The following is a 26,698-nucleotide window of genomic DNA, read 5'->3' on the forward strand; positions in this document are numbered from 1 at the left end:
AACCAGGCTGCTTCCCTGCAGACAAGTCACCTCCCCTGGGACGCGTTCGGCCATTGCTCCCCCGGCGCAGGCCCTGGTTCGAGCTGGCCTGTGCGGGCTCCGCCCCGGCTCTCCTTGGCACCAGGGCAACATCACCCGTTTACCATTGACAGTTGCCCTCCCTGGGACACAAATTTTATCCTTGCTCATTGTGAATCAATTTAATTTTACTGCCTGAGCTGCTGAAGAGCAATTTTTCAAGAACAAAAAGGTCAGCGTGTGCAGGTCTAATCGAGTCTCCTCCTGCTCCGCTCCCCCGGCAAGGGGCTGGGGGAACGTGCCCTCCACCACGGTGCTTTCATGGCCCTCACGATGCCCCATTAGTGGGATATTTTAGGTGCCCCAGAGTGTCCTTATAACATAATGGGGGGGGCAATCTGTGGAGGGAGGGCTGGGCCATGGCCCACTGACAGCCATTCACACCCAGGTCAATGACAATAACTAGGCTCAGGCGGATGAATTGGCCACACAACTGACAGGCAGATGCCAGCCCTGGGATGACTGCCGGGGAAGATGGGGGTAGCAGGGGAAAACGGTGGGAACAGAAGAGGCCAGGGGGCTGGGAATGCACTCAGCAGTCATTCCTCACTAGGCTACAGGCTGACATCTGGCCCAGGAGGGGAGGGTCTGAAGTCAGGGCCAGCTGACAGCGGTGTGGTGGCCTGCAGTAAATGGGTCTGTCTCAGTCCCCTTCCTACTAGAAGCAAAGGTTGGGCAAAGAGACAGACCAACCTTCTCACTGCTCTTCCCTGTGCCGGCAGGACCCTGTGTGGAGTCAGCTTGCTTTCCTGGGTCCCATTGCGGACATAGAGGGCTTCACACTCCCACCCTCTTGAGTTAGGCCCTCTCACCTGTGCTAAACAGGAACAGGCCCCTTTAGCTTTCAAGGCTCGAATTTGCAGCCCAGGTCTCAATCGCTGCACCAGTGGGGGACAGGGAAGGGCGTGAGCTATGTTGCTCCTATGCAGCCTTCACCCACAGCCTCATGGCTGAAGAGTAGGGAGCAGAGAACAAGGAGCATAGGGGTGGGGATAACTGATTATTCAGATGAGCCAGAGAGGTTCAGTGCCACTTCTTGCCCATGTGCCCCAACTTTCCTCCAAGTCCCCAGATCCCAATACTCCACAAAGCTTCCCAGTTCCTTCCCACTCCACCGGCCAGGCGCTGCAGCTTGTGTGTGTTATGGGGCTGGCTCCTGCACACTTCCTGCCTGCCACAGTGGCTGAATTTTCTTGCCCCTCTTGGGCTGCTTTTTAACCCTTCCCTCTCAACAGCAGACAACACAGAGACAGCGACGTTGAATGAATGGGGCAGGGGGCAAAGGAGTGAGGCCTGCAGCATGTGTCTGTCTCCTTGACCTCATCAAGCAGCAGCTGGCGCCCAGAAGGAGGAGAGTGGGAGTTGGTGGGGAGTAAAGAGGATTGGGGGAGAGAATTATCTTTCCAGCCTGAGGAAGCAGCTCCTTTGTCCCACTCATCTGGGACACCTGCATCAGTACACCCTCCTCCAGGAAACAAAGTTATGGGGACCCCATACTGATCAGCCACCACTGCTAGGCTAGGGGTGACCAGATGTCCCAATTTTATAGGGACAGTCCCGATTTTTGGGTCTTTCTCTTATATAGGCTCCTATTACCCCCCACCTCCTGTCCTGATTTTTCACACTTGCTGTCTGGTCACCCTATGCTAGGCAGACTGGGGCCTTGCCTTCAACTCAGTGCTTCTTCCGACGAGCCTCAGTGTCCTTTGAGCATTGCTCTTTGCAAGGAGCTGGCAGCTTAGTGATTAAATGCCACTTGAGGCCCAGCAGGGGCTGCTCTGTCTGGCAGCACAGAGCCCCACTGTCAGGTCTGGGCCAGCACAGAGCTGGGGTACTTACATGTCTTGGCTGGAATGGAGCCCCTCCTGAGCTCAGCCTGTAGTAAGTCATCACCACAGCTATGCCAGACCTGCTAAATGCCCTTCTGTGGTTCAGACTGCAGGAATGCAAGGTGACTAGAAATGGGGCAGATTTACTACCCCTGGCATAAGGCCTGAAGGCCAGGCTGGGTTTGGGCAGTTACCAGGGTGCCAGTTGCTGCTGAATGCTTGCAAACACAAAGCCCTCTCCAGAGTCTGGGACTCTTGGTTTCCTGACCTGGGGGCTGGAGCCAGTTTGAGAACTTCCCAGCCCTCCTGGCCAGTGCAGGTGGCAGGGTGGACTCAGCACATGCCCACGCTGTGTGTTCTGTCTGGTTGCTGTGGGCAGAGTCTCGGCCCTCTAGTGCACAGAGTCCTGCAGCTGCAGAGGCGAGAGGGGCCCCCCCCTTACACCTCCTGCCCATCTAAAGAGACATAAATAAATAGTCTAGTATTTGTTTCCCACAGACTCCCCCTGCTGGCCAGGTGCAGCATTACACAGGTTCCCCACAGCTTTGCTCACAGTGTAAGTGCCCAGCACTCTCACCCTTGCCTGCTGCCTGGGTGTCCAGCTTCACCCTGAACCAATTGCTGTTAATTGGGGGATTTGCTCTGAGAAAGCATTTTCAGTAATTGACTAACCTTGTCCTTCCCAAGCCCCCCTAAAGCCCTGCACGCCTAGAGGTCTCTGTCTCCCAAACAATGCATTAGGTCTGACTCAGACACCAGCAGTGAATTCTCTACCTGCCCTCCACTGGCACCTGCAGAGGCAGCTTCTGTGCTCTCATTGCCCGGGCCAGGGGCAAGATCAGCAGAAGTGGCAAGAACTCAGGAGAGGGGAGGGATTTCCCCCTGCCCTGAAAGGTTGGAAATAGGGGTGTGGGGGTGGGGAAGGGAGGGCTGCCTAGCAGGCAGCTGGACAGGGGTCTGCCCTTGGAAGGGGAAGAAGTTGGATGCACCCTTATATTTTACTTTATATGGCCCTGCACAGACTAGGGCCTGGTCTGGGTCCATGTGCTGTTACATAGCACCCATACACCGAGGCAGGCCACTCCCTCCTGTCATGGCGTGCAAGCTGTACATATTTCCTAGCAGGACAGAAAGGGGAAATGGTAGGTGCCCCACCAACCCTCCCACTTGCTGATTTAATTAGACAGCAGTAACAGTGCAGCACCTGTAACTCACAGCTGCCATTGCGTCATTGAGCAGGCCCCAGTCAAAGCCCTGGGAGGCCCAGCATCAACACTTCCATCCTGGCTCCTTGCCAGCTACCACTCCTCATCCCCACTGTCCTATTAGCTGAAATACAAGCAAGAGGCTGGGTCACACTGGAACAAAGGTGCGCACCCCTCCCACGACAAACTGCTACCTCCACACACAAAGCAACCAAAGGCTCCCAGGGCTTCCAGCACGAGCTTGCGGCCCCTCCCAGAACTGTACTAGCATCAACTCCTCCCTAGTGGAGGGGGCAGGAGAAGCTACGGCAGCAGCTGGTCACTGGAACACAGGGGGACATTACATGAAGCAAACAGGGAGACTTGTTGCCTCATTCCCTCCCCCCTCCGTGCCATTTAAACTACCCAGGGAACTAACGTTTATATGAACCACAGCTATGCCCACCTTGCCATCAGTGACCCTCTCTCCAGAACCAACTGGCAATAGGGAGATTAGCTGGCTGGCATTGGAGTACTCACAGGCCATGTCTACATGGGACAGCAGGAACGTCAAGACCAGCTTTTTCTCAAGGTCATCCTAGCATTGGCAGGCTGCTTGGGCCATCCCTGCCCCACTGCTCACAGACGGAGTCAGACGATACTACTTCATGTTAGCTGGTGATAGTACCTCTCTGCTAGGGGACAGGGGCCCATCGGAGCTTGGGTTGGGCAGGGCGAGCACATTTCTTCCCCTCTCACAGGGTTGAACCAACAGCTTTGTAAGTCAGCAGTGGCTTCAGGGCTTGTAGCGCATGCTGAGGTCGCAGAGGGAGTGAAAGGGTGAAGCATATTAAACTTTAAGTATCCTGTAAGTTGAAAGGAGGCAAGAGCTCAGGGGCTGGCTGCCAGGGTCAGTGTCAGCCCGTAAATGCCCAGTTTAGAGAGTCTCTTTCTGAATGAGCACGAAAAGCCCAGAGCACATTGCAGAGCTATTTTTGCTCCTCAGCCTGGGTAAAAGCCCTTTGGCTTGTGGTGTCTCATGCCCCTCCCACCCAAATTGGTCTGTACTGCCCTGTGCTGAGCTGCAGCACACACACAGCCCCACCTGTCCAGTTACCTAGGGAAACATTTGACAGCAGACAGCAACTTTGCTCACTGTTTATTCCAGAGCCTGGTACTGGAAGGCCAGTGCTGGCTGGGCACACAGCAGGCGGCAGTTACATCCCTGTGGCTTTTTCTCCTTTGTGTTAGACTTGCTTTGGGGATCTAGATACTGGGGCAACAGGCACCCTTAGGGCTATTTATAGGCAAAGCATTAAGACACTTAAACCTAAGGAAGACAACATCTTATGTAGGCAGCAACAGCAGAATGACAGCTGCTCCCCCAAAACTCAGAGGAATTAAGAACATAAGAACGGCCCCACTGGGTCAGACCAATGGTCCATCTAGCCCAATATCCTGTTTTCCGACAGTAGCCAATGCCGGGTGCCCCAGCAGGAATGAACAGAACAGGGAATCATCAAGTGATCCACCCCCTGTTGCCCAATCCCAGCTTCTGGCAAACAGAGGCTAGGGACACCAGCCCTGCCCATCCTGGCTAACAGCCATTGATAGACCTATCCTCTAGGAACTGGGCTGGTTCTTTTTTGAACCCTGTTATAGTCTTGGCCTTCACAACATCCTCTGGCAAAGAGTTCCACAGGTTGACTCTGCATTGTGTGAAGAAATACTTCCTTCTGTTTGTTTTAAATCTGCTGCCTATTAATTTCAGTTGGTGACCCCTGGTTCTTGTGTTATGAGAAGGAGTAAATAACACATCCACTAGCAGCCTTGAACATTTTACTGTATTACCCACCCGGTCCTTAGAGGTATTGGTTGGGACAGGGCATGGGCAATAAAGCAGATCTATGCTCACAGCCTCCTTGTCAAGGATGCACATTTAAGGACAGAGTTCATGGTGTGTTTCATTGTTCATGCAGTGGCCTAGGGGGCTCCACGGCTGGTGGGTGGGGAGGGTCCAGGGGAGAACAGTTACAAAGTTACTGGCTTTAGAGTATAAGCCCTCTTTGGGTCTGCCAGGCTCTCACCTGTTGACAGACCACCGTTTCTGAGACTGCACTTGCTCTCTGTGGTTTGTGCAGTGAGTGATTAGCTATAATTCACCTCTCCAACAGAAACACAGTTCTGCACAGTGTCACAGCAATGCTGCTTTGCTACCCTTGATCCTCTCAGAAGCTGGAAGATATTGCAACAGCAGCAACAAGCGAGCTAGACACCCAGGAAAGGTGGATTAAAAAAACAACAGTCCCAAAGAATCAACTGCAAAGATCAGCTGGGCCTTGAGAGCCCTTTCTTCTCAGACATACCCACCCCATATATGCCAAGTAGGCTCCAAATGTTCAGGCAGGCATGGGGAAATCCGAGTTTGCTTGCAGGTTTGGATCCAATGGTGCACAGGTTCTCAGTTGGGGTGGAGAGGCATGAACAGATTTCCAGGAATGCAGCGTTTTTCCAAGTAGTGTCTCTCATGCTTGTCTGTCCCCATTCCATGCCAGACCCTGCCATGAATATGTTCCCCTTTGCAAGTGCCTTCCTCTCACTAGACACTTCCCACTCTCTCTGCTGGCACCCTGGCTAACACTTCACAGTCAGAAAACAAGAGTTACAATGCTGAGGCCCACAGTGCTTTTTGAGCATATGAACTAAAATAATTCTTGCAGTTTTTGCCCTGGCAACCAGCCAGCCACCCTCCCTCATCCTTGGGGACGCAAGTGTCCCAGCTACATCTTCCAAAAGCCAGCCTGGGCCCTTCTTCAGCAGGATGAGCATGGGCTGAGGAAAGCGACGCCCAGCTCTGGGCTAGAAAGAAGCAAGCCCTGGGGTTAACCTGCACTGGGGGAAGGATGGAGCAGCCTGACAGGGCCCCAGGCTTTATGGGTCAAGGAATAAATTTAAGAGAAGAAGAGCATAGTGCTTCTATTTCCACACCCCGCTGAGTAACCAGCAGCGATGGAGCAAACACAATGAGGGCAAGATCATTGTAAGAGCGAATCCCTGGCGCACAGCGGCCAACACATAGTAGCAACTTGCCTCTGACACCCGAATACACCAGTCATTGGACAGGAAAGGGTTAAAACCCAGCCAGAAGGTCTTCCCATTCTCTGCTTGCCACAAAGGAAAAAAAGTGTTGCTAGATACAAAAAGAAAGTGAGGGGCAGTTAATGACTTCTAAGTGGCTCCAGTCCCCACTTTGTTCCTTAAGACAAAACTCAAGGGCTGGATTTAGCCATGAGGTCACTAACTGATCCAACATGTTTCACCTTGGAATGGACATGCTTGGCCAGATTATAAAGAGCAAAAGGAAAAACACCGGGGAAAAATATTTTCAAAAATACCCTGAGAGGTTTTTCCCCTCCCGTCCCTTTGCGTTCAGGTCAGGGGCATATGAAGGGATGGCAGCCTCTGGAAAGGAGGAGAAAAGAAAAGGAAGACAGGAGACAGTAGGCAGTTTGGATCCATTTACGTTGGAACCGCAGGACCTCAGAGCCGAAAGAAAACTCTTGTTATTAATGTCTGTTCAACTGGGAGACAGGGCAGGGACCAGTTTGTACAAGGCCCAGTGCATTGTTGACTTCAGTGGGGTTTGGATTAGGCTCTTACTGTGCATACTGGGGGCTCTGGTGTTAGAACGAAATTGATAAAAACTCCATTGAAGCAAAATCTGAGAATAGGGTTTTGATATAAGGAGAATCCTCCAACTCAACAATTAACACAATAACAGAGGGAAACACAGGGCGCAGAGTTGGCCAAGGTTTGGTGTAATTCAAGGAACTCTCATAAAACCCATTTTTATCCCTGAAGAGAATGTTTTTGCCTGAGTGACCTGGCAAGCAGGGCAAACGACTGGCCTGGGCAGCTAGCAGGTTCCCCTGGCAAAGGGTTAGCAAGGGCTGGGCACAAGGGACTCACTGCAACTCGGACCCAAGTACAGAGCAGAGGAGAAAGTCAGAACAGACCTTACCCTGAGCAAGGGGATGGCCTCGGAGCCCCATAGTTGGGTTTGCATGAAGCTACAGGGTTAAACAGCCCATCTCTCTAGCTGCCAGAAAGGAGAAACACGATCTGGGTTCCAAAGGGGCCTGGAGAAGAAACCCCAGCACTGGTGCTGTCACAGACCTTTTTGCATAAAAGGCACCAAAAGTCCAATCAGTCATTGCAGGCACCTCTGCCTACTCCTTCCCCCTCCTTTTAGGCTCTGCAGGGACAAGCACGTCTTAAAGCAAGTGGAGAAAGGTTCACCTGTCAGACAGATCCTATTTATGCCTAATACAGAAGACAACAGATTTGATATTCTCAGCCAGTTAGTGAGGCACCACACAGCAGAAACTATCCCATTTCCTCAGTCGCCGGGGGAGGGGAGCGGGCGGCGTCCTGAAGGCCAGGTGAGGCACGCACAGGTGAAAGTGCAGCCTGGCAGTAATTATGGGCGCATGCTAAGAGCTGCTTGCTGCTCCTGCTCAGTTAGTTTGGATGAGGCACTGGGGAGTTCAGTGTAACCCCTTCCTTCCCATCAGCTCTCGGACATGGAGCTTAGTTATTTCAACCTGATTTGTCTAACCAGTGCCATCGACTCCCACCGAGAACACATATAAAGCTTGCGACTGAGTTACTTTGACAACCAAGATCTATGGGTTTCAGTTTATTTTATATTCTAATTTTATTTTGTAAACCATCCTCCTGGTCCCTGCAGGCCTTTGAAAGGTGGAAACACAAACAAGAATTTCATGTACAAAGGAAGCCAGTGCCGGTCATGAAATGGAGACACTCATTTGTCACGAAGCAACTTTTTCATGAGGGGAACATGGCCTAGCATAGGCCTGGTAGCCAGGGACCCTTAAATCCTAGCTCAAGTCATAGACTCTTTGCCTCAGTTTCTCTTGCTGTACAATGGAAACAATAATACCTACTTCCCAAGAGCCCTGGGAGGGATTGTTAATATCTGTAAAGCACTACAGTGCCTAATAAATCTCACTAGCTGAACATCTTGTTTGGTTCAAGACAGCCACCTTTGGAGTCTCACCAGCTCTATTTTGCGGCAGCTGTAACTCCTGTGGCCTTTCCCATCATCACCAAGACTTTCCCCAGCTCCTTGAGCCACCGAGAAAAGTACTTGGCACAAGGAAAAGAGGAGGAACTAGTTTATGACTCCTAAAAGACAAAACTGGGCACTCTCGTTATGGTGCCTCCATTTCCATGTCATTCTTGCTGGTACACAGCACAAAGCAGGAAGAGCCAAGGATTGTTGTGCTGTGCACGTCACATCCTATAGACTAAACACTGTCTCCGTGGAGCTCTGCGGAATTCCTCTGCTGACAGCGGTGATAGAAGGCCAGGAGGGTTTTGTGAATTTCTCTTGCCCTTAATTTCATTCAGGAAAAATTGCTTATAAATGCTGCCAACTTATACTATGTCCTTCTTATTAGATTTGCTTAAATTGGCTTTATCATGGTGGTCATTAATATCTATTTGGAGCACACCTGCCATCATTAGATTAGTAACAGGCCCCAGGGAAAGTGGGCAGCTCAAGCTTTTCAGTTTAACCACAGACATGGAGTTTCAAAAGCGAATTTTCCCTTTGTCAAGAAGGCCTCATGCAAGGACCATCACTTGGTTAATTCTGTTTGAAAATGCACATTTATTGGAGGGGTTGGCTGTACTTTGGGGAGTAATTCTAGCCCTACAAGTGCCACAAAACGTAGAAGAGTTTACATGGTATGCATCCAAAATAGCAATGGGATGGGTTGAGTTCCAGGTTCCCCCTGCCCACACAATGTGACGGGTTTTGCCACTTACACATGACACAGCCAGTGACAGCCCCAGGTGATTCAATACAAGGAATTTTGTAACAAAGCTCATTAGTAGAGCTGTGTCTTAGAGAAGATACTCTGTTGCTTCAAAGGATCAAAATGCAGTGGTTTGTGGGAGGAAAATGGAAACAGCCTGTTTTATATGCCCTCCCCATGAGTCCAATTGATGCGTTATCTCAAAGGAAAACTGCAAAACTCAAGTGTTTAAATACTGGCAACAACTTGCAGAAACAAAGGGAAATTCATTCAGCTCCCTAATTTACCTGCCAAGTGAGGGGTTCAGGATCCCATGAAAACAGTGGAGGCCATGGCAAGCACCTGTAGATATGGAGAATGAATTTTCTTGCATTGGTTTAGGCATCCGCAATGTCCTAATCCATCTGAGGGGAGACAAAGCACTCCCTGCTCAGGACCATTAGCACTGCTGGATCAGATGAGGGTACGGATCTGTCTAGTTGCGGATCCTCTCCAACCGTGGCCAGGAAACACATGCTTCCAAGAAGCCAGAAAACCACCCATGCTGTGGGCAATTACAGAATAGCCTGCCCATGGAGGAAGTTCCTTCCTAACCCCATTAGTTAGAAGCTAGTTTAGGCCCCTAAGTAGGAGGGGTTCTCTTCTATTTCAAACCCCTCTCTCCCTATCTAATGTAACTTGGGCAATGAACACACAAGTATTCAGTCCTTTTTTAAAAACTTACTAAGCTTTTGTCCTTAAAATCTTGTGGCAGGGAGTTTCACTGGATATTGTTTAGAAAAATATTCCCTATTATCATTTTAAGCTTATTCCTTTTGTATCACTGAATGCTCCCGGGCAAGTGAAGGAAACATCAGCTTCCCAGTATTTTGTTTACAAGTGTAATCAATCCTGTTCCTGGATTGGAAACCCTGGCCCTCCACAAAAGCTTTACAGGTCACCTAGAAGAAATTACCACTGATAAATTCCTAGCATGTTAAAGCATCCCACATCAAAACCAAACCAACCTGTTGGTTTCATTAGTAAGACTTGTTTTATAACAACTTTATTCAAATATTTCCTTATAAAAGCAAACAATCATCCAAGCAAATCCAGTCCTCCTGCTCCTGGGTGGGCATGCTCTGATGTAATGGGGCTGGATGCAGCCATTTGGAACTGCAGAAGTCTCTGGATATGTCCTAAAATAGAAAATCATCTTTTTTAAAGGCCTTCACCTGCCTACACAGTGAACAGAGAAAGACAGACACCAATTCCATTTTCCTTGCTGAGATCCCACACAAGCCATGTTAAGCCATGTGCCTTTTGTAAGTCTGGCACCCCTTCATAAGTTTACTTCCAGAAATATCAACCAACCGACACTCCAGTGCTTGCTGTTCCAAGCGCATTTCTGCCATAGTATAAGAGAGGGGTGAGGTGATCCTTCACATAAAGAGGAAACACCCGCTGCCCCACATATAGTTTGTTTTTCCTTTTTAAAAATCTCTTTCACCTAATCTGAATGGAAGTTACCCTGATGTGGAATCTTCTGTTGGTTCCCCTATGAATTCAACCCATTCATACATTTGTTTTAGGCGGACAGAGCTGTAATCCCATAATAACCCTCCTACGGAGTTGGTGCTGCTATAATGAACTCTATACATGTTTGCAAAGTGAATGGTGCTAGGCTAGCCCTAGAGAACAGAAATGTTTGAAAAAGAAAAATTGACTTTGACCACATAGGGCCAGTCTAGAGTCCGATCCGTGAACAGTGGTGTCAGGGACCTGGTTACGGACTGGCTCAGAGTTTTAACAAGTAAGGTGTGTGCACCAAGATCTCAGCTGGACTCACTCCCCCACCCACACTACAAGCTGGATCTGTGTTGGGACCTTACTACTTTAACAAAAGAAGCCCCATGCAATGTAGAGCACAGGAGCCTGGTTCCCCTTCTGAAGCTATGTAACGAATGCATGTGTGCAATGAATTGTGTGGGGGGGTCTGTGTTTCAATGGATATCTCAAATCATTTTCATTGTTCAGACTGTTTTTGTCTCTTCGATTGCCCCAGTCTGAGGGGAGCACAAAGAGCAATGCAACATTCTTTGGGGGAGCAATGGTCAGCAGCCTCAGCTTCCCACCCAGCGTACAGGAAGATCTAACCAAGAGGGCTGCCAGCTCCCTGAAACGGTGGCACGAGGAATAAGCAGTGATCTGGGCAGAGACTGGGGACTCTGAAAGGACTCTGCATTTTGTTTAGAAAAGGTCAGCCTACAGGAGAGAGAGAGAGAGAGGACAACTGCAGCCTTTGCCCCCAAAGGGCACGGATCTGGCACGTTGTAGAAAATGTGGCTCAGAAGCAACCGAGGCCTGGTGGAGGCCAGATCTCAGGTGTCCGATTCATACAGATTTCAGAGCAAAGGCAGCTTGACCCTCAGCAACTGCAGCTTAGTTTGGGCCTAGAAAGAGCTTTGCTCCCTCCACTAACTAGAAGAACAAACTGAGCAACAAGAATAGGTGGTGATTTTCAGACGTGCTCATTTTGCTGGAGCTATCAGACCCCCAAATAAGATCGTTCCCCTTTTCTGCACCCAGTTCAGCTCAGATGGAGACTATGCACCAAAGCCCACCAGTGGGGACACACCCTTTTAGTACGAGTCATTGAAACCCAGCCGTCCACTGGCAATGGAATATGGTCACAAGGTACTGCAATTCAGGTGGGAACTCTTCTCGGGGTTTCAGGCTGGAAACGCAGCCCTGGGACTACAGCCAGCCAGGCACAAGCTGGTACAACTTCCCAGTGATGTCAACAGGAGTGATGCCCACTTGCCCTCGGCCAAACTGGCCCATGGACTCCTTTGGAAGCGTCGCTGGAAAGAGGTGATTCCCTGGCTAATTATAACCAACGGGCAAGCAGCCTGCTGTGCTGCACCTTATTAGGTGTAAGAGCTGCTGGAGTGTCATTTATTACAGATTTGCTACCTAGCAATAAAACAAGTACGTAGCCAGCCAGCTTGTCTAGGATGCCCAAGACAGAAAACAAGCAGCCCTGCCAGTCTGGGTGTGCAGCCAGCAAGCGTGTTCCCAGGCAGCGAAGCTCTCTGCATTGCTAGTGGCACAGCCAGTGCAAGGCAGGATTCAGCAACACATGGACACCCAGCACAGTCCTCCCCAGGCTATTAGTCGCCCCCCTCAGCTCTCTGGGGACTTGGATGGCACAGGGCACTCGCCGCCCCCAATCCGCTCCTGCCGTAACTCCTCCTCCTGAACAGCAGTCAAAATGATTCTCACACAAGAACCTCGCACTCAGTAGTCAAATGCCTTCTTTGAATGGCCTCACCCTCCAGCCCAAGGGTTTTCAGCAGCCTTCAGCCACTCACCATCTCCCTCTTTTGGCAGCCGCTCATTAAGGCACTTGCACCAAGATCTCAACTCCCTGCGCCCAACCCCCACTTGAATGAGGTTTTTACCACCTAGGAGCAAAAGTTTAATTTTAAAAAGTTTCTGATGAAGAATGGGTAGTTTATCTTTACACCTTCCCCTGGAGCATGTGCAAGCAGTGCATGAAACCCAGAAAGGGCCCATAAACCAAAGCCAGAGGGACTAGTCTATTATCACGGCCCACGCAGCGATTCATCAGCCAACCTAAAGAGGGGCGAAAGGGACGTGACGTTTTAAACTCTGAGCTGGGTAATAACTCGGGTGAGGGGCTTTGTTCTTTCAAATTGTTAATTTGTCACTTGACAGATGGTGTCGCTTTAACAACATAAAACTGTGTCCTAACGCAAGCACCACTAGCCCTCGTGACAAGATCAAACAAATCTTTCCCTGCCCCTCTCCAACGCTAACTTCAAATCTGTGAGCCTCCGGCAATGGTTCAGTTAAATACTGCCCGTACTCCACAGCTAGCAAGGGCGGTTAGTGCTTCATGCTACAGCTACATGGAGCCATTTCACGGATCTTTCCTATCACGCCCTGGGGTCGAGCTGGCTCGGCTGCCCCTCCCCCAGCTGTGCCAGAGCACCTTGCTATGCCTCCCAGTACCCAACATAGCGCAGTCATTGCTGGGGAGGGACAGGCCGGCACAGCACGTTCTGAGCACTGGCAGGTACGTGTGCCATACACGCTAGTCACCTAGCTTTCCAGGTGCAGGGAGATCATGTTCCCTGCCCGGATTATGAAGCATAACGTTCCTGCTGTTAGGAGTGCTGGGGGGTTAATTTTCCTTTCCCTTTTCAGTACACTCCCACACCAAGAGGGGGGAGGATATGTGAGCTCAGGGCACAGTTTAAAGAGGCTTATGATGTTTACCTTTGCCAGGACCCATTTCTGACTTGCAGCCTATGCTATTGAACTGTGGCTAATGCCCTGGAACAGGGAAGTGATCCAGGGATGGTAAATAATAGGGGAGTAGCCACATATACCAACTGGATTCCAGCAAGCAGGAGAGCAAAGAGTCCTGGGGATGGGAACGAATCCCAAGGGCCTGCGCCCAGCTGCTGCTTAGTTTTTAAAGAGAGATTTTGAAGGTTTCTTTTAATACTTTGCAATGTCCGTTCCTAGGGCACTGAGTGTGTGACAAAGGAGGGGTGGGAAATGATTTTGGGCGATTCACACAGCAAGTCAGTGGCAGAGCCAGAAGAACCCAGGAGTTCTGATTCCCAGCCCAGCATCTAATCTACTAGCCGAGAATGCCTTTGTTTTCACTCTGTAGCACGCACACAAGCATTGCTCCCTATCCCTTGCACATCACCTGCTGCCCAAGCAGCTTCTAGATTGCTGCTCTCCCTAGCCTCTCATAGAATCATAGAATATCAGGATTGGAAGGGACCTTCGGAGGTCATCTAGTCCAACCCCCTGCTCAAAGCAGGACCAATCCCCATTTTTTGCCCCAAATCCCTAAATGGCCCCCTCAAGGATTGAACTCACAACCCTGGGTTTAGCAGGCCAATGCTCAAACCACTGAGCTCACGGTAACGCTCCAAATCTTCCTTCTTTAAAGGGTTCCATTCAGCTCAGCTCTGTCTCGTTCCATGCCAGTTCAGAAGCATGGGAGATTTCCAGCAGATCAAGCTAGTTCAAGACTGGGCTGATGCCAGATATTTCCCTGGACAGTTCAGCAGTGGGGTGGCGCCAATCTCTATTATATAAACCCTAACAGGTGTGTGGTACTGCTGCAGATTAGCTTCTGGTGAGTGTCGCTTTCTTGGCTTTTGGATCTCCCCTTCAGAGGCAGGCAGGCAGGCAGGCAGGCAGGAGAAGCTAGATTCATCACCGTTCAGAACAGAAATGTGCCTCTTTGTAGAGCCACTCCCCACCACAATGTAATCTAAGGGCTCCCCCACTGCCAGGGTGGTTAACAAGCCAGCTCCTTCCATGCCTCTCAGTTGTAAGCAACTTGGCATCACACTCAGGGCTGCTACAAAGAGATCCCTTAAGTCTCCATTTAGCAGGAGAGCCAGATTCAGCTGGAGGCCACAGGTGGCACAGAGACTAAAACGTCCACGTAACACACATGCGAATTGGGCTATTTCATCCCCTCTACACCCGTGGGATTCAATGTCTCATCCAGACTGAGCACTCCAGGAGCTGGGACTCCTCACACGGCTTGCCCTCTGGCCTCAGCCAGCCCTTACTGTCACCTGCATTGGCCTTGTCCCATCCACTCACAGTGCTCTCTGTTCTGTCAAGCTGTGTGCACTGTGGAGTTCTCAAGCTGTACAAAACATTGTGAAAGAGCAGGGATGGTGCCAGCAGCACAGCATACCTGAGCACCACGCCTGCAGACGCTGGGTGTTGTTTACCATTAGTGAAATGGGACTGAGCCACTACGAATGCAGGAGAGCTGCACAATTACACGTTTCAGCCTATGTAATACGCAAGTCCCTGCACCCCTCACGATCCACCACCCATACTGCCTGCAAACACGGTAACCTGAGCACCTCTGCCAGGGCAACACCTCCCATCACTACAGAATTCACATCTTGCACTGAAAGAGTTTATGGGTGTTCTGTGAATTCAACCATAATGGTAGCCAGAGCTAATGAACACCTTGACCCGGGAGTCGAGTTAATCCAGGATATGGTTATTACAGTACCTGGTAAACAAGAAGCAGCCCAAGTTAGCATCTCAGTAATAGTCTCCTTACTACTCTGAGTATTCTTGGGTTTTTCACTATTTCAGTATAAGAAGAGAAACTGTCAGCAATGGTCAAGTTGTGGACAACATGCAGTAAAGGGACACCTGAAGATTCAATCTGTTAATGAGACCAGCAGGTAACATCAGGCATGGATATGATCTTGGGCAGGTAACACACACTGCTTGTTTAATTATGCTCCTACACACAGATGTCACTTAAGTGCATGGGGTGTGTGTGTGTGTTTTTTTTTTTTTTAAATCAGCTCTTTACATATGCTGGAAAATTCCATCAGAGTTTGAACCAAACGACCCCGAATGATTTCCACTGCTGAATGGCCTTTTAATGGTGGAAAGGGGAAACTATAATTTAAAACTATTATCTACTTTGTGTCTTCCCATTACCTTTCATTGGCTGGGAACAACAATTCCTGCAGCAAAACCTGCTCTGGGTCTTTTGGTAGGTGTGTCCGGTGATCGCTTCAGGTTACTGTGTTAGGGAGTAAATCAGGCTTTTCCTTTGTTGTGCCCAAGTGGCAGGTATCTGGAGCTCCTGCCCACGCTACTCAGTCACTAGCAGCTCAGAACACCAGCTGACACCCCCACGCTTTTTGAACATTGGCTAAAACTGTACGTGGCATAAGTGCCCAGCTATGGTTCATGTCATTCATAGAGTGCTGTACTAGGAAATGCAGGCAGCAGGGGGTGCTCTGTTCCTATTCCCTCAATAGGAAACAGCAGTCTTGTTAGTGCTGGGTCTTACTCTCCACTAGCTCTGGGGAAGCTGGTGGGCTGGCAGATGGCTCCCTGGCACTAGTCTGCATACGTCATTTACTGAAGTTAAGTCAGTCTCCACCACTTGCAGCTAAATGAACATGCCAGTGTGGTCTCCTGAAATCACAGCTGAAGGGCAAGGCACATGGTGCTTGTCTGACACAGCCTGCCACCCACATTAACACTGGCCCTGCACCCAAGTCCAGGGGGATCAGTCCAGACCACTGCGGTGAACTGCCTAGCCCTACCAGACTCTGCAGTGCCTCTCAGGGAAGGGTCAGCATCAGGTCTGACCGCACCCCATCCACAGAAGCCAGAGTCAAATCTTTACTATTTCTTTGAAGCTTCTGGGAATCTTTGGAGAACTCCCTGCTTCACAGCAGAGCAGCCCACCAGCCTCTGCCTGAGGAGACGAAACCTTATATATAAAATGAGGGCAACAGCCGAGCGCACACAAGTTTTTTGCATATTACATAGAGACTGAAACTTGGAATTGTGCAGCTCTCCTGCGTTCATAACGGCAGTGGGCCTCGTAACCGGTCCTAGTTGGGATAACTAGTGTACAACACTAGCTTGGGCTTTGGAGGCAGTTCAGGCAGGTGAGCAACAAGTGTGGCCGAATATTCCCAGCTGCTTCAGAACAGCCAAGCCTTCCCATCAGGGGTATAGCCTGCTTAGGGTTTAGTCCTCTCCCTTCCCTTACAAAGGTAGCCAAACACTGGACATTTACTGGCTATGTAGAAGGTTCTAAACTGCATCCCTGCTCCCCACTGACTTCAGTTGCCCCAAGCAGGATTCAAACAGGATCTCTGCAGCAAACGCAATGGAAAGAATTGCTTGTCATGTGGGTGTGTAGCTGCTGCAGCCCCACAGGGACCCAGCCTGGAGAACAGGGAGTTTGTCACGCATCTGTCAATATTGATCACAAAATAAATTAACTTAGGGAAAAACCCACACACAACAGGCAAAGCCTAGAAATCAAAATGGTCTCCCTGTTCTGCACCTTGCCAGACCACTTACCAGCCCAGCTCAGAGACACAGCAGAGACCGTGTGCTACCATGGAGGGGAAGAGATAGCAACTGGGAAAAGACTCAAAAGCCTACAGACCACGGTACGTAAGTAGTGATGTGCTTGGAAGGCGGGAGTGCCAGTGTCCAGTGCAGCCCCATGTAACCTGTCCCCACACTGGGACTCTCTTTACACTCCCAGGGCAGCCACTCTCCCATGTCTCTTTGGCCCACATTTCTACAGAGGCCACACTGTAACCCCCAGGACGTACTTTTGAAAGTCCAGTGGATCTGTTAAGGAACTCCCAGGTGCCCCACTCCATCCCAGTATCTGCAGTTGACACACAGATTTTGGAGAGTGGGACTGGAGAAACTTGCTCCTCACTCAAAAACAGAATCGAAAACTGACGGCAAAGACAGAGCTGAGCGTGGGCTGCTGCACTGCGGTTTGTTTCACTTTTCACTCTGAAGAAACAGAGTGCCTCACGTGCACCAGCTGGTGTGCAGCCCAGTGACGACAGGGATATGGACATAAAACACTTTGGGGGGTCAGAAGCACAGGAGCCTACCTGGAAACCTGCAGATACCTGAGGCCAGACACTGGAAACAGATGTTTCAAAACCAATGTCTCTAGTCTGCACCTACCAGGATGAGGAAGAAGTTTTGCTGAAGAATGTGATGGACAAAGAAGCGAACCCTTGGAAAGAGGACCGTGACATACTCAGAATACGGACAAGCCGTGCTTGCGAGACCTACAGCAGAGTGGTTTCAGGACAGATGGAAGATCACCCAAGTTTGCCTTCGCATACTTTATAAAAGGAAGATCTCTGGGTGACTGGTCCCACAACACTGACCAATGAAATACCTACCCCACAATCCCAAAAGTTTGCAATTTTATTTTTTGGCAGATATATTCAAAGTGATCATCATGGATTTAAACAGAAGCCACTGAGTTGTGTGTTTTGGTTGAAGCAAGACATGTAAGTTCAAGATGGAGGGATGTCAGAGTGAGGTCTCGCCAGGGCTCCACTCTCACTACTCTTCCCACAAATGCTGCTGGTTGCACTTGGTTCTCTTTAGTATTCTGGTTTCCTAGCAGTGAGAAAGTTCTTGGCTGCTAGTGATCCTGATCCAATGGGCAGAGGCTTGGGAATCTATAAATACTTCATATTTTGCACATAAAACCAAACCCAACAAAGAGAGACACGGACACTGTTCCTGGTTTGTTAAATTTCATTCAGGTTCCAGGACCCAGTGCAATGGAATTTGCTCCCTGTTGTGAAGTGTCTCCATTCTCCTCCCATCTGCCTTCTCAGGAGTCTTGGTAAACTTCCACTTCATTTTTTCCTTCAGTGTACTCAACCTCACCTTTCCTAACGAGCCCATTTCTCCCACTGCCAACACACCTTCAGTGGAAGCTATTTGCGGAAAGTGAAGACCTCCCGTGTTTTCGGTCCCCTCTTGCCTTCAGTTCCTGGTTTGGGAGAAGGCACTTCCACCATCCCCCCGTAAGGGCAGCTCTCAGATTCAGGGTGGTGTCCAGAACACTCCACAGCAGGGATGTAGCCACTGTCCCACATGCCAGTCCCACACAGCTTACACAGGTCATGCAGGCTACAGGGGATCCGGGGTAACAGGCGAAACTGATAAAGCAAACTCCTAGCCTGGCACGGGAGAGAAGGATATAACCCGTTAGAAATACAGCCAGAGCTTGGGCTGCCCAATGGTCCAGCCTGTGTAACACTCACATAAAGCTACACTGGAAGTGTTAAATATTTTCAAGATCTACAATAACCCAGCCATGAGAGGAACGCAAATCTTAGGCTCATGCATGAAAGCTAAACGTGGCTTAGGGAGAGTTTCCAGCCTGGGAATTCAGGATTCGTCAGCAGCACCAGGCTCCTGGCCCTGGATGCTGAAATACTGTTGTTAACCACAGAACCGGTCCAGCCTGGGCTGCAGTTCAAGATTCCCTCAGACTGCCTACCACCATGCCTCAGCCCTGTTCTGAGGGATGCGAAGATAAGAGGGAATTTCAGTCTCCCCATCTTATTTACTCCCCAGCCTTTCCGCTGAAGCTGCCAACAGCAAGCGGGGGGGAGGGGCAGGATGGATGCATGGGAGGGAGGGTAATTAGTCCCAACTGTGTTGCTGTTTACTGATCACTAGGAACTGACCTGACCCCATCACCACATTTCACATCCTCCCTCCCTCCCTCCCCCATCCCCCCACCCCAATCAGTGTCATGTGATCTGCAGTCACTTCTGGCTGAGCTAGACTGGGAGCCAGGACACCAAGATGAGCAGCAGGGGCCCCCATTTCTACACCCTTGAGTTTGTGTTAATTACGCTCTCTTGTACAGGGCTGGTGCCTCGCAGACCCCCTGAAACGATCAATGGACTCCCGAACAAGTCAGCCTAAGGATGGACTCCAAGCTAACCCCAGCATCCCACCCTCGACGTCTGCAAGTAGTGCAGGGCGAGCGGAAGGATACGAGGGAACGGGAGAGAGCTGTAGCGTCAACCACAGGTGCTCCTGAAAAGTTGACGCGTCTCTGGGGCTACTGGTTCAGCTGACGTCAGCACGTTGGCATTTACCTTCCTGAGTACAAGTTCTCCATTCATGTGCATGGCCAGGTTACCGAAATGCAGCAGCATCTGGTCAGTGGCCAGCTGCTGCTCAATGACGTCATCTCCGTAAATCACCACGATGGCCACACAGATAAAGAGGTGGAAATAGTCCGTCTGCAAGGAGAAAGCAGGAGTTGGGGATTACAGGAGGGGAAGGCGGAGGACTGGCTAGACTAGAGCTCCCGCTAGCTCCACACGGAGAGATTCCTCTTTCTGAAAGGAGCACCGTTTGCTCTCACGCTTGCTCCAGTTCCAGCTGTGGCACATCCAAATGGGGGAGCAGTCGGAGGATCCTGCACTGTAACTGAGTCACTCACATCTGCTACCTTGCAAGGACAGAGGTGAAGTTTGGACCACGCTTTTCAGAAGTGCCCAGCTGGACATACCATCCAGGGGCCTGATCGTCAGAGGAGGGGTGCTCTGCCCATTCTGATGAGTCAGGCCCCTTTGCAGTGTCTCGAGTTAAGTGCCTGGAAGTTCAGGCATCCAAAATCACAAGTCGTTTGTACAAATGTTTGGGCCTTAATGCTCGCTTATTTTTTGCACAGAGGGAAAGGGGAAGAATGCATCACGCACCACTGAGAGGTAATACAGGGGTGACAGTCACATGACCGCACCAGTCAACCAGCACCCAACAAGCTCCACAGTCCTGATGCTAAGAATGAGTCTTGTAGAGTTGTCACCACCCTGTCCAAGAGGAACTGTCCCCTTAGGCAGATACTCCCCTCCCTCTCACACACATGCCCTGCTCCTCCCTCCTGCAGGTAAATACAGAAATGAACACCCCATAATGCAGCCTGCTGAAGAAACCAGTCCAGCTGTCTGTGTCCTCTCGCTCCCAGGAGTGGGACAGAGAGGAGCTCAGTTTCATGCTCTCCCTGCCACTTGGTCCTCTGGCTAGTCTCGCAGGAAACCTGGAAACCAGCCTTTGCGAGTCCTCAGAGCTGCAGTTCAGGACTTGAGGAAAACAGTCTGCAGCTGAACTTTCAGTGAATCACCAACTCTTCAAACTGATCAGTTGGGACAGCAGCAAGATCAGCCCACGAACGCAGTAATGAGCCAATCAGTGTGCAATTTCCTTTAATTTAAGTTACCTTTGAGGCAAGTGGCAGGGGATCAACCCAACAGATTGTCAAGACTGGAAAATCATGCTTTAAGTGCCTCACAGGCAGATGGGGGGGAGTGGAAGGGAGGCTGCATACCTGCAGCCACAGCTACCCAGCGCATGGCACGCCAGCAGTACTCAGCAAAGGGAACGCTCCCGCCCCATCATGTCCTGCACCCATCATCTGGGGTCTAACCTGATAATGAGCCCAGCATGCTTCCCACATGCGCAAAGCCTCAGCGTCCGGAAACTCGCGTTTAAAACAGAGGAGGATCCACCGATGACAGAAAAGCATCTGCAAGCCATCCTCCCCCAGGGAGACGAGGTGCTGATAGAAGCGCAGGTGCATGAGTCGCAACAGCTCTCGCAGGTACATCTGAAAACACAGGCTGTCACTCAGCGGAGCCACTGCCTGGACGCTCCCCGGCACCCCCACCCCAGGAGCACAGCAGCAGCTTGCTCCCTCCCACTGGGAGTCACTCAACACTGCACGCTGGAAGTGGGCCCCATCCTTTCCCCTCCACGACTGTATTCGGGACATGGCCTGTGCTGTCACAGGCCAGACTCGGTTATGCTGTCAGTGGAGACAGGGCCTTGAGGCCACCGTGGAAGTTTAGGAAGGAAGAGCCGAGAGAGAAGAAAATCTCCATGACAGGTTTTATCTTAATGATGCTAATGAAAAGGAAGCCTGGGAGCTGGGCTGCGGCAGGGAGCTTGGAGTTGGAAACCCAGGAAGGAGGGGCTGGTTTTGGTAGCTTCTTTTAGCCGAGACTAAACGCTGGGAAAGTTACTTTGCAAAATTAACGCATTCAGCATGTTAGCGATGCCTGGAGCTGTACAGTAACGAGTCACATGTCCCCAGTCACTTCCAGAGAAGTTTGGCGCAGTGAGATGGAAGCTGAATGGAGCCATGGTGACCAGGACGTCACTTCTTGGGTTTGGGAGAGAAATGGTGGGACTGCCCAGGATGATAACCAGAAAGGATTCAGCATTCCCTCTGCAGTCTGAGAAGTCAGAAGTGTCCAGAGGCTCTCGTTTTCAAAAGGAACCATTACGCAGATTAGGCCCAATACTTAGATTTTTGTTTTTAAAAAAAGAAAAGAAAAAGGGGGTGGGAGGCGTTTATACAACCTTTAAGTTAAAAGAAATGTTTTCCTGGCAGATTTAAAACAAGTTACCAGTGAGAAAGTTTGCGATTTGTACTGAATCTTTCTTCTGCCATGTTTGAAAACTATAATTCCTTATGGGTAAAGGAATGGTGTCCTGAGCCTCTGTTTGCCAGAGGGTGGAGATGGATGGCAGGAGAGAGATCACTAGATCATTACCTGTTAGGTTCACTCCCTCTGGGACACCTGGCATCGGCCATTGTCGGTAGACAGGATACTGGGCTGGATGGACCTTTGGCCTGACTCAGTGTGGCCATTCTTATGTTCTTACCTGAATGCTTCAGAATTATGCTACCATCCCGGAACAAGGAAGTGAAGCTGACTGGTGGGTTTCCATTGTCCAAGCTGAGTGAAGTGCAAAGGGTAAGCGACCAGTAGCCCCAGAGCAGAGTATGTTAGAGTGTAAAAGATAAATTGAGTAAGAACCATTTACGGTTTACAGGGAATCTGCAATTAAAAAATTTTTTTTTTAATCTGACAACGTCCTGTTAATAGCTGCCACTAACTCAGCTCAGTTCACCCAGGGCGCCTGTCACCCTCAGTGCATTTGCTCTCCCTGGACTATGGCTTGGCAAGCTGGGAGCCACAGTCGCTGCCTTGCAAATGGTTTTGTGTATTTGTTTTATGGCATTTTTTGAGGAGGCTCGGAGGGTGTTAAGGAAGGGAACAGAGAGCCCACTGCTCAGAGCTCACCAGTTGTTTCTCCATATCTTCATCCCGGGGGGAACTGATGAAGATAGTGTTCTGCATCAAACCCACGAAGCACCAGAAAGTGTCCGACTCATCCAAGACTTCTGCCAGAATGGGGGCAACCAGGTCGGACATCCCCTGGGAGTAGCCAATGGTAGGGTTATACACTGCATAGTTCAGCAAGATTCTCCTAGAGGAGACATTCAATAGGAGATGGTGAGATCCAGGGGGTGCCAGTAACAGCTGACCTCAGTCACGCCCCCCCCCCAAATACAGAGTCAGACAGGATGCAAAAGATCAATAAATCTCTTGCCATTTAAGGACACAACTGGAATCTGGAAAACAAGTGACCCTTTGAGCAGCTCCACAAGACCTGGCATCCCATACAGATGCATCTAATGGTGACTGGGGCGTGCTTTCTAGTGAAAGCACCATGTCTAAGGCACTGACCTAGGGGATTAGGTTATCTTGGGCTGGTTCAGAAGAGGTCTCTGGTTAGCTGACAGGGATTCTGAATGGCACACAGTAATTGGAGATCAGAATCTAGGCAGAACTCATTGAGTCCCCATTTCCCAAGCTGGGGGCTGGCTTCATTAGAGAAGTGGGACAGAGGAGAGGCACATTCAGGATGGGGAAAGCAACACGAGGTGGCTCAGCTGTGAAAGCACTCATGGCCTGGCTCCAAGAAAACTCCAGCGGACAGAGACCCCTTGCCCCACGCAGCTGTGGGGTGACAGAGAACGGGAGCACACGTGAGGGCATATGTGTGCAGCAACAATGTAAGAGAGAGAAAGGAAAAGAGAGAGAAGGTCAGAACAGGAGCTGAAGTTGTAAAGAACAGAGGAGCCCGAGGGGCAAGGGTGCCCCCATGCCCATCTGTGATGCTCAGATCCACTGTGTTCAGCCACAAAGCCAACTAGTTACTAAGCACACTCAAAAGCCAGGGTGTGGCATACACAGGGCCACATGCCCATGCTCAGGTACTAGAGTGCTCGGCCTTCCACTGGTCAGTGAGAAGCTGGGCACTGCATACAACCTGCCACCCACCACAATCCAATCTCCTGTCACACTCCAGCAGCAGCAACTCAATTCCCAGGCTGCCTTCACCTTTCAGCTCCCACCTCTTGGCTTCTCTGTCCAAATGGGTGTAGGCAAGGTCAATACAGCCAGAAAGAGGTGATGAGGGTAGGGGAACTAGGGACGGGGCTGAATGGGGCCCCATGTCCATCACTGGAGGTAGGCTGCCCTACGCGTGGTATCCCTTAGCACCCCCAAGGCAGGTGCTCTCCCTAGGCTACAGCGCTCCTTACAGAGTTTTCTCTATATTCAGTAAGAGTCCTTGCTTAGGGTAATGGGGAAAGACATTGTCCAGCTTAAAGCAGCATCACCTCATGGTTTCCACATTTGGGTTGTCCTCGCCGCGGAAGAACTGATTGCTGCGGTCAGTCCTCACCACATCTTTGTCAACCGTGAACTGCACGTTACGCCAAAACTCTTTGTGTTCATCTGGAGTCATCGAAAGCCTGAAAATTAAGCAGTGACTGAGTGCATCAGATAGCCACAAGTGAACAAGGAACAAAGGGCCCAATCAGGAAAGACTCTGGGCATTACATTGCGGGCAGAGACCAGTCCCTCCCTCTCCAGACATCTCTCACCACTCCCAAATCTGCTTGGAGCAGCTGCTCATCTGAGCAATACCCAGGCGACTACAACTGCTGCTTTGGGCAAGCCTGCTTCAAAGAATTCGAATGACCTGACATGAACGAGATGGCCCCAGCTCCATGTGCTCAGAAAGTCAGCCATGGCAGAGAAGGTCCCTTTACCCATCAATCTTAGTCCCGCCTCCCTAGCAGGTGCCCCTTGAGGGCCGCAGGGCAGGGCTGTCAGTCAGTATTGGTACATTTTTGATCGGGATCAGAGAGAGGAGAAGAGGAGAGTAGGGTGGGGCCTCTCCCTGGTCACCTCTTCTGCTGGATCTCCAAGTATTCCCTCCTCTTCTGCACCCTCAGCGCCTCCCTCTCCTCCGACGTGGACTCGTGGCTGTAATACCGCAGCATGAAGGGCCAGACCTCACCTCGGATAGACACATCAATTCCACCAAAGAAAATGGCCTGGAGGAAGGTGCAAAAGTGGCAATAAATACAATTTTTTAAATTTCCAAACACTGCATCGAGAAACCACCAGCCCTTGCACTGAGGAGAGCAGCAAAGCCGCCAGACAAGTGATGCCTTGATTCAAACTCCTGCAATTTGCACATGTTTAGAGGGAAAGCATTGGCCTTCTATTCCCACACGAGACACAAATCGGGCTCATTTCAATGTCAATACCCCACCCCCAGAGCAGCTCTACGATTAACATGTCGCTCTCATGTCACGGCTTAATCCCCAATCCTGGGGACGCTGCATTTCTCTGCACACTTTTCCTCTAAGGAGTTGGACACAGTACTCCCCCAAACCCTTGAATTATTTTACACAGGCGCCTTGATTGCTTTCTTTGGTTTGTTCACACTGCATTGTACAAGCATGTCTGGGACTGGACACTAGTCCACTTATTCCAGCAGGCAGAAGGCAGAGGCAGGACAGCAAACCCTCTCTGCTTAGAAAGATGTTCCATTATTTTGCCTGTAGCTGACCTGATTGCAGTCCCAGCGAGACCTCCAACCAAGCAGTATAAATAATAGTCTCACAGTATAAAGACAACCAGTGCCTGCCAAAGCAGGAAGCAAACTGCTTCAGCTTCTACCTGGGGCCTTTTCCTCGAAGAAAAGAGCAAGCAGACCAAGGCAGCAGCTGCCAAACCCCTCACCTTGCGCAGCTTGTACTCCTCTTCCACCTGTCCGGATTCATTCAGGTGATTGAGCCAGGCAGTGACATCAAGACGCTTGTACGTGTTCTCCTCTGGATGTGTCTCGGAGGACGGCAGCTTGGGGCGGCGGATTGAGAACTGCATACATGTCTTCTCATCAGTAAGCTGCTGAATGGGAGACAGAAGAGCAGCAAAGTTCCTAAACCAACTGCTTTTAAAGCAGGAGACCCAGTTAGCACAGCTCCCTTACGATTAACAGCCAAGACCCAACGTTCAGGAGGGAGGGGAAGGTTTCTGTAGAACACCAGCCATTAAAACAGCAAGAGTAATTGGAGCCATTAAAAATCAGAGAGCCACAAAACAGCTTCACTTAGAAAAACAGTTTCTTTCCACTCCTCCCCCAACCGTATCCCAAATTAATGCTGCTTACAGCAAAACTTCACTCTGCCAGGAATGGCTGCGATAAATTCCATATGATTGGCCAGACAAAAGGACTGCTGTTAGGCAAGCCAGAGCTGCACTGCTAGGCTCTCGCTAAGGACTCATGGTCCCAGTGCAAAACTGCAGCTGACATTTAATGTAAAAATCAAAGGTTGCTCACTGCAAAAGTGAGCCCATGTTACTGTAATAAGGAAAGCAGCAGGGGGCTCGGTGAGAAGGAAGGAATTTAAAAAATCACTTTCTAATAAGCACATACACTATCTTAAACAGATAATTAAAGAGCTCTTATCACATCTGTATGTAGATTGAGCAAAATATGGCAAGGTGACTTGTCAAAACATTATTTTCAAATGCAATGTGCCAGGCTTCACAAAATGGATGGGAGACGCAGAGAACTGCAGATTGAATATTGCTGATTTCCCAGCCATCTAGTGGCCTACCACCACCAGCCCCTCTAGCTATGGCATCAAGCAAAGCAGACACCTAAACAGGCCTTTTGGATAATATCCCCCTCTCCACAGGAGCAGCAGGAATGGGAGAGAACAGACAGGTGCATCAGAGAGTGGCGATTTGGTCTGCACTTGCATCTCCTAAAATTGTCCAAGTATACCAGAAAGCAACAATGGGTTTGTTGCATTAATACACAACTTTAATCAGCCCTAGCCCACCTCTGCCTAAAAACATAGGTCTCACAGATAGACCCTGCATCTTTTGGTACATCTGTGCCTCACCAGGCCTTGCTCAGTTACCTGGTCTTTGAGATGGGTCTCCGTGCAGTATTTCCATTGCTGAAACACATCAGACAGTTTATCCAGGCCACCATGGTGAAAGTGGAAGATCTTGTATTGACTCTCCCTGCTAGCAACAACCAGCTGCCCACTGGTGCATGCCTCATCGCTGAAGAGCAATCAAAGGGGGAGAACAATGCACATTTAAGAGCTGGTTTTGTGCCCTAGGAGAACTTGGGGTGAGGGTGGACAGCAGGCTAGACTAGAAAACAACGCAGAGAAATGAGAGAGAGAAGAGCACAAACACAA

General features: G+C 50.2%; 1 protein-coding gene across 7 annotated transcripts in view; it reads right to left on the reverse strand.

Moving 5' to 3' along the window:
- Positions 1 to 9,944: 9,944 nt before the first annotated feature.
- The window catches only part of TBC1D16 (TBC1 domain family member 16), a 47,620-nt gene continuing 30,866 nt past the window's right edge, over positions 9,945 to 26,698 (reverse strand). For 5 of the 7 annotated variants that reach the window (XM_073310198.2, XM_073310197.2, XM_073310199.2 and 2 more), the window contains 8 exons: positions 26,411 to 26,558; positions 25,221 to 25,388; positions 24,378 to 24,526; positions 23,804 to 23,938; positions 22,419 to 22,605; positions 20,756 to 20,935; positions 19,422 to 19,568; positions 17,706 to 18,488 (listed from right to left, as the gene is read on the reverse strand). In XM_073310198.2, the coding sequence (XP_073166299.1) occupies positions 18,243 to 18,488; positions 19,422 to 19,568; positions 20,756 to 20,935; positions 22,419 to 22,605; positions 23,804 to 23,938; positions 24,378 to 24,526; positions 25,221 to 25,388; positions 26,411 to 26,558 (1,360 nt within the window). In that variant the 3' untranslated portion in view covers positions 17,706 to 18,242. Of the gene's footprint in view, positions 10,113 to 17,705; positions 18,489 to 19,421; positions 19,569 to 20,755; positions 20,936 to 22,418; positions 22,606 to 23,803; positions 23,939 to 24,377; positions 24,527 to 25,220; positions 25,389 to 26,410; positions 26,559 to 26,698 lie in introns of those variants that run through there. The other 2 variants (XM_073310200.2, XM_073310201.2) reach the window with 2 other exon arrangements.

Source organism: Lepidochelys kempii, chromosome 14 (assembly GCF_965140285.1).
Source record: "Lepidochelys kempii isolate rLepKem1 chromosome 14, rLepKem1.hap1, whole genome shotgun sequence".
Taxonomy (NCBI): Eukaryota; Metazoa; Chordata; order Testudines; family Cheloniidae; genus Lepidochelys; species Lepidochelys kempii.